Source organism: Leptinotarsa decemlineata, unplaced genomic scaffold, assembly GCF_025532065.1.
Source record: "Leptinotarsa decemlineata unplaced genomic scaffold, Ldec_3_MD MMD2_tig00000251_RagTag_RagTag, whole genome shotgun sequence".
Taxonomy (NCBI): domain Eukaryota; kingdom Metazoa; phylum Arthropoda; class Insecta; order Coleoptera; family Chrysomelidae; genus Leptinotarsa; species Leptinotarsa decemlineata.
In genome coordinates, this window is record NW_027412547.1 from 471,859 (window position 1) to 484,252 (window position 12,394).

The 12,394-nt window shown below is 33.3% G+C and overlaps 1 protein-coding gene across 1 annotated transcript; it reads left to right on the forward strand.

The window, feature by feature from the left end:
• Nucleotides 1-1,486: 1,486 nt before the first annotated feature.
• LOC111516204 (dystrophin-1) lies at nucleotides 1,487-10,875 on the forward strand. The gene is made up of 9 exons (XM_074173441.1): nucleotides 1,487-1,860; nucleotides 2,037-2,173; nucleotides 3,097-3,304; nucleotides 3,400-3,643; nucleotides 4,274-4,385; nucleotides 6,161-6,425; nucleotides 6,997-7,228; nucleotides 9,317-9,599; nucleotides 10,347-10,875. Exons 1-9 carry the CDS (start codon nucleotides 1,805-1,807, stop codon nucleotides 10,649-10,651), a joined length of 1,842 nt encoding a protein of 613 aa, XP_074029542.1. The 5' UTR covers nucleotides 1,487-1,804; the 3' UTR covers nucleotides 10,652-10,875.
• Nucleotides 10,876-12,394: the final 1,519 nt, after the last annotated feature.

Below are 12,394 nucleotides of genomic sequence, written 5' to 3' on the forward strand. Positions count from 1 at the left end.
ATAACACAAGGGAAATGGTCATTCAGAAAAGGAGGGGCAATCGTGGTCACGTTTTTCTGGCTGATAACGTCATCCGGTGCAACCAAGTGTACAGATAGGCAACACTGCCAAAAACTACACATGTATGGAGTAACTAACAGAAACCAACCGCACATTTGTGGTTCCAAGCAGCTATAGTCGCCCGCTATTCTGTGTCCGGAATTTAAATGCTGCAAGATGGTAACGACAGTATTCTGAATAAATAGGAATGGGAGAAATAGCAGACATATCTCTTGCCTACGCTATACCTTCTTTCGTGGTCATGTGAGTTTTCACCTATGAATGATAGGTTTTCTCACTGAAAGCATAAATATTTGATTGGCTGCTGTTGGTGAATCCGTACAGGTGTGGTTTTCAGCAAACAAGTGTCGCCTATTTTACACACTTGACTGGCCAATAGCCAGAAACACGTTTCTGCGGTTTGCCCAGTCTTTTTTAGGTGATATGTCTACGATTTTTTGAAATGAAAATAATGGCGTTTATCCAACACTTCCGGTTATACCGAAAATTGATGCCATTCCTCAACTCAAATGTGACACTCTGTTTTTCACATTTTTTTATATCTGGCATTGATACGTCAAGAAGAGTACTTCGACCACGCCACTGAAGATGACTGCTGCAGTTACAGTTGAAACTTTTGAACACGGTAAAACCCGAAAACCAACTAGAACATTAACGGCAGTCGTGAAAGCATATTAGGTGTATGTTGTCTACAGACACTAGTATATATTATTATCATTTACTGCCTGTGTTTACATCATGCAGAAGATTTGATTAATCAATAATTTCGAAGAAAAAAAGACTTTCTCAATGATCACGACAGATGACGGTTGTGCCGATAACGATCGTACGTGAATTTCGTGGTCGGAGTGAAATCCAAAAGGTATAAGATGAAAATAAAGTGTAATCTAAAATGAAATATGGATGAACCCAGCAGATATTTGATAAAAACATGTGATGCTTTTTTGTAAAACTGTCTAGTCAAAAGTTACGTTTGAATAAATAATGAAGTGAAAGATAAAGAAATTGGTGGATCCCCTGCGCCAATTACCAGCCTGTATGTCAACGAATTTGAAGAGGTAGTCAGTTCTATATTGTGTTATTTTTATCCGAAGGCCTCCCGAGAAGGAGGCGACTAGTAAAAAACTATAGCTTATCGAATCTAGGAAGAGACTTGAGAAATCTCTATTTCTGTCTCTCGCCCTCACAGTCTTCTAACGAACGCGCATCTAATGGGAGGGACCAAAATGAAATTCAGAAAGCTCTTCCTTCATTTGACAAGCTGTAAGTGTTTCAGTTAAAATAAAAAGCTAATGAAGAAACTTAGGATGGCAGCATTGCCTCTTGTAAGACCGCTGCGCCCTCTGACGAAGCTTCTGTTAACAATGGACAAGAGGTGTCTGGTCAAATGCTCTCGAATGAGACCACGGCCATTGAAATTAGAGAGAGAGAGAGAGAGAGGGGAAGAAAGTCCAGTACCAGAGTCAAATTTTAAATTTTTATCTTATCAATTTTCCAACGGAAATATTTCACACCCTATCTTCTATTGGACTGTACGGCTAATACATGTTCTCGATTTCCGTAAAATGAACTTATCTGCCTTGGCATAAATGTCTATTTCTCTGTTGCATATTAACAAATTAACAAGGGTGTGGGCGGAGGGTGCAGGGCGCAGGGCAAAAGGACCTGTTGTCTGCATGTCTACCTGTTGAATTAAAGTCATTGCACCTAATGCACCTGTCTTGATGTGATTTTTTTCGATATAATGACTACTTCCTGGAGGAAGGTTGAAGATAAAAACGGCTTCGCGTATTATTTCAAGTAGGTATATGCTTATGATAGAAGGAATATACACTTTTTTAGAGTATTATGAAAAAAATAGCGTTGAAAATGAATCTATAAAATAAGAAGTGGCTAAGTTTACGTTACCGCGACTGTTTATATTTTTGAATTTTCAACAGAAGAATGAGAAACATTGATTTTGTTTAAAATTTTAGTGAAGCCTCCAATTGTAAACAGTGGGACCACCCCAAATTCGTTGAAATCAGACAAAGACTGGATGATTGTAACTATGTTAAATACTCCATGTACAGGGTGGCTTTGAAATTCAGAGTTTTACAAAATGCCTTACACAGTAAGTATTGTCCTTTTTTTCTTTGTATCCAACTTGTGTATATTTCTGTACCGTAAGCTCAATAATATGTAATTATTAGTTTTTCAGGAAAATAGGTGCAAGGGCACTTGTTTCTGCCCGTCCTATGAAGACATATTCAATGAACTTGTCAATTCCACTAATTCCAAATTACTTTGACTTAACTATTATGAAAAATAACAATAAACATGAATTTACAATTTTTTATTAACCATTTTACATGGACATTGTCATACATAATTCTTCCACACACCCTTACCAGCATAAAGTTGCTGCATTCAATAATTTGCTTCACATACTATTGAATATTCCACCGTCTGAGAGTAATTTCCAGAGAGAGCTGAGTTTGATCAAACAAGTTGTGGTCAACAACGGTTATAAGGTGGATATTAGAGACTCCATTTTTTCCAAAAAACTACAAAAGGAAGCCATGGACCAGGCAACCCAAATTCAAGATGCAATTACGTCAGTTATAGGACATTGTCATATTTGGGGAAACCAACCAAAAATATTGCCCGTTTTATAAAGAAAGAATGTGTAAACATAGCTTATAGAACAAATAATAGTTGTAAGTAAATTATATAAATACAATAAAGACAAAACTTCGGTGTCGGATAAATCAGAAGTATATAGTATGAATCTTATTGGACGAACATCGATTATCAGAGGCTTGCTAGGTGAAAGAATTCAATAGAAAATAACTAGAAATTAATAAATGTAGATGACTTTAAGGTGAAGTAATTTTCTGCAAAGTTAAAAATAGATTTTGGCATGGCATTAGCCAGGTTTGTAATTGTGTTTCTGTCAGCCACATGTCTGTGCAGTAGTACAATGCTAGGCTTCATAGAAAATGAAGGGTTGCATACTATTATCCTTAACAGACTTGAGATTAATTTTTGTTCTAGTGGAAGAACTACCTTTAACAACAATAGCCGGGGTCTTTGAAAAGCACAGACTAGGTGCCAATGAAAGCTCTTTGTGTTTGGAAAGCTGTGACTTGGAGGCCGTACTGTCCGACATCTATTTTGCCTCAAACAAAATTAATCACACCAATATCGACATTGACTTTGCAACAGAGCTGATGCTGAACTTTTTGTATAATATATTTGACGAGTAAGAATCTTTCAAAGCGTTAAAAAAACTATTATTTCAAGCATTATTCGGTAAGTTATAGACACTGTGAAATGATGTTGAATTATTTTTTTCAGGCATCGAGGAGGGACCATTCAAGTATCATCTACGAAAGTAGCCTTATCCATTTTGAGTAGTTGTTCAATGAAAGAGTTGTACAGCTTCATCTTCGGTTTGTGTGCTGATCATAATAACTGCGTGACAAGGTTGCGTTTGCAAGCATTTTTATCGAAAATAGTTGAAATTACCACATTCCTACATGAAGACGGTAGTTATGGATCTCACTTGGTCAACAGCGCAATGGAAAACTGCTTCAAGAATGTGAGAAGAATATTTTTTTATTGAAAGGGGGATATTTTTAGGAAAAATTGGATTGTGGCAAAAATAATTTTGGTTTTCATCTATGTATGATCTACATAACTCTGTTTTCATTTAGAACAAATCGCTTTCATCCTTCCTTTGGCAGTTACCCATTTTTGTATAAAGATGGAGAAGTATTAAACCAAAAAGCTTTTTTCTCAATATATTTTTGATATTTTGGAAATATTGGCTTCCTTTCAAATAGTCAACTGCAAAATTAATAAGCCAACAAATTTCAATTATTTTGTGCCTCCAATTTGCTACCAAATATTATGAAAAAATCCAAAACCATGCATATCTTCAAAAGAAAGTCAAGGATTTTCTTATTGATAACTGATATTACTGTTTTGAAGAATTTATGTGTATTAGTAGGTAGTTTTCATTATTTATTTTCTCCTATTTCTTTTTTGGCGATTCCTATACAAATTTTATAACTTTGTCAAAATGCAAAATAAAGATTTATTATTATTAGAAATACTTATCAATTGAAGGGGTATATTTTTACAAGAGATTAATTTTTGGGATCACATTGCATTAGTTCTCAATTTACTTTACCTTGCGAAAATGTTTTTTTAACTGTTTGTAATTTAGTCCCCAGGTTTGGTTGGAATCAATGAAAGTATGTTTGTGAAGTGGTTAGAAAGCAGCCCTAAAATATTGTCGTGGATTCCTCTTCTACATAGAATTAAAATTGCTGAACCAGGTAATTTATATTAAAAGAAAAATTTATTTTTTTTGTTAAAATAATTGATTGAAAAGCCAAGAAATAAGACTACAAAAATGTTTGTATAAAATACTGTTTTAAAAAACTTTTGACTGCAAAATCATGAAATAGTTTTTAAAAAGATTTTTGTATAGAGAATACTGTTTTAACAAAATAATAATTGGAGAACCAAGAAATAAGACTAACATTTTTTTGTAGAAAATACTGTTTTTGAAAAACGTCAATTGCAGAATCGTGAATAGATTTTTAAAATGCATTTTTTATAGAGAATAAATACTGTTTGAAAAAAATATTGCAGAACCAAGACTAAACATTATTTTCTTAAAATACTGTTTTTAAAAAACTTTTTTTTGCAGAACCAAGAAATTAGACTAAACATTATTTTCTTAAAATACTGTTTTTAAAAAACTTTTTTTTTGCAGAACCAAGAAATTAGACTAAACATTTTTTTCTAGAAAATACTGTTTTTAAATAACTTTTTTAGTTGCAGAACCATGAAATAATTTTTGAAAAGCATGTTTAATAGAAAATGCTGTTTTCAAAAAAATAATTGGAAAACAGAAATAAAGACATTTTTTTTTATAAAATACCGTTTAAATAAAATTAATTGCAGAATCTTAAAACAATTTTTTTAAATACTGTTTAAAAAATATATAATGATTGGAGAATCAAAAAATAAGACTTTTTTTTGTAGAATATACTGTTTTTAAAAAACTTTTTTAATTGCAGAATCGTGAAATAATTTTTGAAAAACATTTTTATAGAAAATACTGTTTTCAAAAAAATATTTGGAAAACAGAGAAATAAAGACAATTTTTTTGTAGAAAATACTGTTTAAAAAAACTAATTGTGGAATTTTAAACAATTTTTTTAATCCTTTTTTTATTGAGAATACTGTTTAAAAAATATATAATGATTGGAGAACCAAAAATAAGACTTTTTTTTGTAGAAAATACTGTTTTAAAAAAACATTTTCAATTGCAGAATCGTGAAATAATTTTTGAAAAGCATTTTTAATAGAAAATGCTGTTTTCAAAAAAATAATTGGAAAACCAAGAAATAAAGACAATTTTTTTTGTAGAAAATACCGTTTTAAAAAGAACTAATTGCATATTCTTTAAATCATTTTTATAGAGAATACTGTTTAAAAAATATATAATGCTTGGAGAACCAAAAAGCAAGACTTTTTTTTTTGTAGAAAATACTGTTTTAACAAACTTTTTCAATTGCAGAATCATGAAATAATTTTTGAAAAGCATTTTTTATAGAGAATACTGTTTTCAAAGAAAATAATATTTGGAGAACCCAGAAATAAGACCAGTTTTTTATAGAAAATAGTGTATAGAAATGACTTGTGGAGAAAACTGTTATCAAAAAACCTTTTTACTTTAGTCTCCATTAAAATGTAAAGAATTGAATGCGAAATTGATATATTACTTAAAGAAATATTGAGAAATTTTTTGTCAGTGTTTAAAAAAAATCACTTCACATCATCAGGGCACATGATTCTTTTACCCAATGATCATTTATTAACAATTACCGATCATTTCTTTAAGTAAGCTAATAATTTTAATAGCTTTTCATCAAAGAGAAATTATATATATATATATATATATATATATATATATATATATATATATCTATATATATCTATATATATATATATATATATATATATATATATATATATATATCAGTCAGAAACTGAGAATCAGTATATCGATCTTCTAAATGGTCTTCTGCGTCTCTTCCAGTTTTACATTCAGTAAAGTGTACAACATGCAAAACGAACCCCCTGATGGGCCTGCGCTACAAATGCATAAAGTGTCTCAGGTACACCCAGTGTCAAAGATGTTTCTTCACTGGAAGAACAAGCCATTCGCACAAACTGTCCCACTCTATGAGAGAGTACTGTTCAAGCAGTTCCGACCACAGCTACACGGTCATGAAGAAATTTTGCCGCCTTTTGAACTGCTCCAAGCAAACTACTTCCATCATAGTGGATCCCAAGCCTTTGTGGTATGTGTGACATATTGTATTGAATCATTTTCTGTAAAGTTTTATTTGAACAAGCTGCTCTATAATGATATATTTATTTTGCCACAAGTTATTATTACATATGTATTGGACTCCTTAATACAAGAAAAGAATAAAAATCACCAGCACAAAAATGCTAACTGAAATCTTATTGTTCGCTTCATACTTAAATATTCATTTAAACAATAAACACATTTCTGTTTTAAAGAAAAATTGAGAGCTTTATCATTCATGGTGTGTGTAACAAAATCATTCTCTGTTCCTTGCACGTCGTTCTTATTTACCGGAGTTATTTGTTGTGGTATAAATGTCCTTTTCTTGATTGGAGCGCCATTGTTGTTTTGCATTACCATTATGGGGGCTATCTGTGGGATCGACAAATGTAATTCTTTTGGACTCTAGCTTCATCAAGTTGTCTTTTTGCAGTAAATGCTGCAGAGAGACAGGAAACGATTCCCCATTTGGCTTTGCCATATTCTTCGATCCATCCAATAAATTTGTTAATTAGTCAAAGATGATCTAAGATCTCTAATGTTTTTTATTTTTTTGCTAGCGATCAAAACCGATTGGTAACATCTGATTCAAAGGAAGTGTTGTGCAATGTAGAGCCTTTGTCAACCCCTCAAACGCAATTGCAGTTGATAATAAAACAGTTGGAAATGCAGAACAAAGAATTACACCAAATTCTCTTGCTGGGGAACAGAAACGATAAGGAAATGCGGAGATATTTGGAGGAACACAGAATACACGTCGCTGCACAGATTCAGAAGCTGAAAAGCCTGAAGGTATTGATGACAATTGAACGATTTTTTTTTAAGTATGTAATTTCTCATCGTTTTCATTTGATGTGCTGAGGCGTCCGGGGGAGCGTCGTCAGTCACATTTTCTCGACCTTCTGTGAAAAGCTTATACCGCTCGTAAACAATTTTCCGACTCAAGAGTACAATCAACGTATGCCACTGTCAACTTTTCAAATGTTTCTCAGTGCTTAATTCCAATTTTTACACAAAATTTGATGCAAATTCTTTGATCCATTTTATTCGAAAGCATAACCCTTCTAACTTTTAAGCCTCTCACCAAAAAACTAACATGCTAAACAGTACTGTGAACATATGTTCAAGACGAGTATACCAACTTGAAAAAATAAAAATCGCCGAATGAAACTCATTTAAAATAATTCATAAAGGAGGCGATCTTGACAACTCACCTAGTAAAAAAAACGAGTAATATCCTTCCTCTAGAAAAACAATATGTTAAATTTATTTCAGTTTGGCTTTCAGTCTTCAAAAAGTATCCAAGACGCCATATTTTCACTCTTGGAAAACCTGTACACTAATCTTAATGACAGAATCTGCGACGGCCATGTTTTGTGACGTAACCAAGGCCTTCGATTGTGTAAACCACATGCTACTTTTCCGCAAGCTAAAAGTTTACGGATTTAGAGGATCTGCATAACTTTGGTTTGAGACATACCTTTCTCATCGGCGGCAGAATGTTCTATTAGATGGAATTTCATCAGGGGAACGTTTCATTGGCAGTGGGGTCCCACAAGGTTCCGTTTTGGGACCGGTGTTGTTTCTCATTTATGTCAATGACTTAGTCTATGTTGACATAAGTGGTGAATTCACATGTTTCTCTGACGACATCACTATCCTCTGGCATAGCAATACCGCCTCTAATTTCCTTGATCAAATCATTGTCGACATAAGAAGGGTGAAATCAACATCGACAAAACAAATGTGGTCACGTTTAGATGTAACATAGGGGAGGTACATTTGGAAAATGTAAAAATTGAAAATTTGGAGAAAAAATAATTTTTAGGTCTCCTCATTGATGAAAATCTAAAATTTGATTCCCATGTCAACTACTTATGTAAAAGACTAGCAGCAGGATGTCATGCAGTGAGAGTTGTTGCAAGAGAGTTAGACACTACTATCACAAGATCAGTTTATTTTGCACAAATTGAGTCCTGTTTACGTTGTGGAATTTGTTTCTGGGGAAATTGTGCACAATTTCGTTTCAATATGGTATTCTCTCTACAAAAAAGACCCATCAGATATTTATGCAAGGCTAGCTACAGGGATTCATGCCGCCCATTATTTGTGAAGCATAAAATTCTGACCTTAGTATGTCTTTTTATTTTGGAAACAGTGTGTCTCATCCTTTCCAACACCTACTCTAGCCCATACACAAAATTCTATTATTTTCAATAGCAAAAAGTTATTTAATCAGCTTCCCATTAATTTAAGGCGAATATATAATGAAAAGAAATTCAGAAAGACAGTAAAAGAATTCCTTGGTGGGAGGCCCTATTATAGTGTGGACGAATCCTACCAAGACTCTATCGAGTAATTGGTATGTAGCTTTGTGTAAACAAGTTATTGAAATCAACACGAAATGGCCATCAATGTTCATTACGCAGCATTATATATTTACATTTACTCTATATTCATATATTCATGTACTTATATTTGTATCTGTTCAGCTAGGCTCAATATTGTTCTGTCTATATACTCTACTCTTGTCTCTAAGTATCATTTTATACTTTATATTTGTTAATTATCCCATATACACGTTTTACTTTAGTAGACTTTGGCAATGATATGTTCAAATCTTGGGAAATGAAGCATGTTTTGATTTGATTTGTGTTAGGAATCACACGTTAAAAGGTAAGACCTCGTTAATCCTTAGCTCGAACAAGTTTCGACTTCTGAGGGTTGTCGTTCGTAGGGGTGCGACAGCTGGTTAACGGAAAAACAGATTTTAAAACAGAGGTTTTTAAACAGACAGATAATGAATACTTTTGGAAAGTATTCATTATCTGTCTGTTTGTCTAATTGAAAAAGTTGGATGTTTATATTCAACTCTTCCAGGACTATTTTGCCAAACCAGGCCCTACTTCGATAAATCCGAGAAATTCCCCCAGAAAAAAAGCCATGGAATCTACCCCCATGCTACAAAGCACTTACAGGATGGATAGAATTGGGAGAGAAGGCTTAGAGTTGTTCAGCCCAATCGTTTCGATACCGGAATCTCCTGGAAAAGTAAAAAATACCGACAATTTTGACGAGAAAGTCTCAAATTCGAGTGAAAATACTGCTCGTAATGACACTAGCGTCGACTATTGTATAGATGACATGAGTACTTGGATTGGAGGTAAGCACAAAATGTGTTAGTTGCATATTAGTTTCTTATTTTATTGTATTAGTAGGTAGGTAAGTAAGTACTTTATTTAACCACTTTATATACAGTTGCATATTTGTAGCAAGTCACAAAAGTTTCTTCGTTTGATAAAAACATTAAGTAGATATGAAACTAGACATGTACCACAATAGAATATAAACAGAATATACATATAAGAGTAAATAATTTAAAGATAATGTCTCAGTGAGCATAAATCAAATTATTCCACCTTGTTTCACCTTTTCTTCATATGCATCTAGCGTATAAAAGGAATTTTCAATTAAAAAAAGTTTGATAATTTTTTTGGAACAGAACATGTTTGCCTTTTTTTGATCATGTGGAAGGATATTATACAAGCTGAAATTCAAAAAATTATTTGCCGATTTGGTAAGTTTGGGTTGTTTTTCTTGAAAATGGGAGTTACTTTTCCGATTTTCATTTCTTGCGGAAAGACACCTTTTACAAATGACAGATTAATCAGATATGTTAATGGTTTTATTATCGTTGGAAAAATTCTTTTCCAAATGTACATGGGAATATCATCTGCTCCAGAGGATTTCTTATTTTTTAATTTATTCTCTAATAAGGATAATAGTTCAGTTTCAGTAAATATCATACTAGCACCAAATATGTATTACAAAGTGATACTGTAAGAATGAAATTTAGTTGTTTCAAAATCAATCACGAATAAATATATTCATCATGCACGTGTGAATGCAGGTCGCCCTACGACGTCTAGCCAACCGACAACCCTTCCTCCACCCAGGGACTTCCCCCGAAAGTCTCCCGTCCGGGAGTTACACAACGATCTTGACGAGGCTCTAGCCAAACTGCAGCAGATTCTTGCGAACAACTTCTGCTTGGACGAATCTCTGGGGCACGTCGACAACACGAACTTGAAATACGCTGTTTCGGAGGTGGAAGGTATGTTGACTTCGTTTATCGATACCGTCGAGAACAGCAGGGCCAACTCTGCAGGGTCCTGCAGATTGAAAAGCGAGACCGAAGGTAGAGAAAGGTTTTGAACACGAGGGGAGTTATAATTTTGACAGAGTGACAGGCTTTGTCGCTGGAGTTGGTGCATAAATTATTTTTAGAGGTGGTGTCTCTCTAATGAAGTTATTTTGTAGTATATTTTTGAGGTCTTCCTCATTGTTGAGATATCTAAAAGTTATTTTTTTTCAGTTTTATTTATTTCAAACTTCGAAATTTGATTTGTGTTTGGTATAAAAATGAGTAGTTGCTTAAATGTGGTCAATATTTTATTTATTCATCCATTATTATATAGTGGTAACCCCATTTTCAATTGAAATGAAAATTATAGAGCTACAATATATTAAATGTATGTAGAACAAAGAATACTAAGAACTATAAGCTTGGGAAAGAAATATTTTGGCTTTCTACTTCCCCATCTTGGTGCAAAAAAATGTGGGAATATTCCACATTTTTTTTAATAAAAATTGAGAAGTAGAAATCCAAAATCTTTCTTTCCCAAGAATTATTCTCTCCTAAAAATATACCCCTTTCTATTCAAATTGTAAGGTTGTTTCAAAAGTTTTATCCTTTTTTGTTACAGGCTTTATATTAGCTTCACGTGTATATGTATGTATGTTTGTTTGTAACTCTAAGTTCGGGATCTGTACTTGACAGAATTATCGTCATTATTGCTTGATCTATTCACGGGCAGATGGCGCTGTACATGTACATGTATTTCTTCATTTGAGAAAAGTATTTTTTTATTAACATGCCGACTTGCTGCCTTATTTGTAACCCTCCTTTGCGCGCCTGCTGCCTCGGGCTTGGTAGCTGATTTTCAGGCTCCCTCTTCGGAATCGAAAAATATCAATAGTCATTTTTCTAAACAATATACGGCTGATTGATCCCAGGTGATATTTGGCCTCTCCCCTGTCTCCTCTTGGTTTATGGCTCGGTGCAACTGATTGAACAGTTTTCTGCTGCATCAGAGGTATTCTTATGTTGCGTATCTCCACACTATCCTGGCTGAATGTGTTGTTGTTCGACATAAACCCAGCTTCTTTGAACTATCTCTTGACCCAGTGTTTCGTATTGGGGATGATTTCAGCTTCCAACCACTTGATGTTATGTTAGTGAGTACAAACGTGCTTCGCTATTCCCGATTTGCTGGTTTCGTCCTGACGGGTGCTTTTCTTGTGTTCGTCAATACAGATTTTGGAGTATAAAAGCAGAAGAGGCTTAAGATCCAGGAATACCATCCGTCCAATCGCAGTATGCAACTCCAAAAAAAAAAACAACACCAAGGAGGAACAGTAATTCAACAGAAAGTTAAAAGAAGCTACATACTTGTTGAATAACGACGCATTTAGCCTGCTAGAACTAGTGTGAGGATACGGAACATATGTAGACCACTTATCAATTAATCTCAAGAATCATGACTAGGCCAAATATCTCTTAAAGACGATTAGTAATGAAAATAACAATTGTTACATCATGAAGTACCTTGGTTTCGAATATTTTTCGATTTTTTTGAATTTCTCATCATTATTCATAATTTTATTTTGTTTTTTTCTGTACCTATATATTTGACATTTCACTTATTGTTTAACCCATTTACCAATCAATTTTCATTTCATGTCACAATAGTTTATTTTCTTCACAAATTAGCGTTTATAATTTTTTATTTTATATTGTTTCTTATTTATTATTCATTTTTGACATTATTTCTATTTCAAATAACCCATCCGAATATTTTGGTATGGTTATTTTCAATTTTAAAGGGAGGTATATTT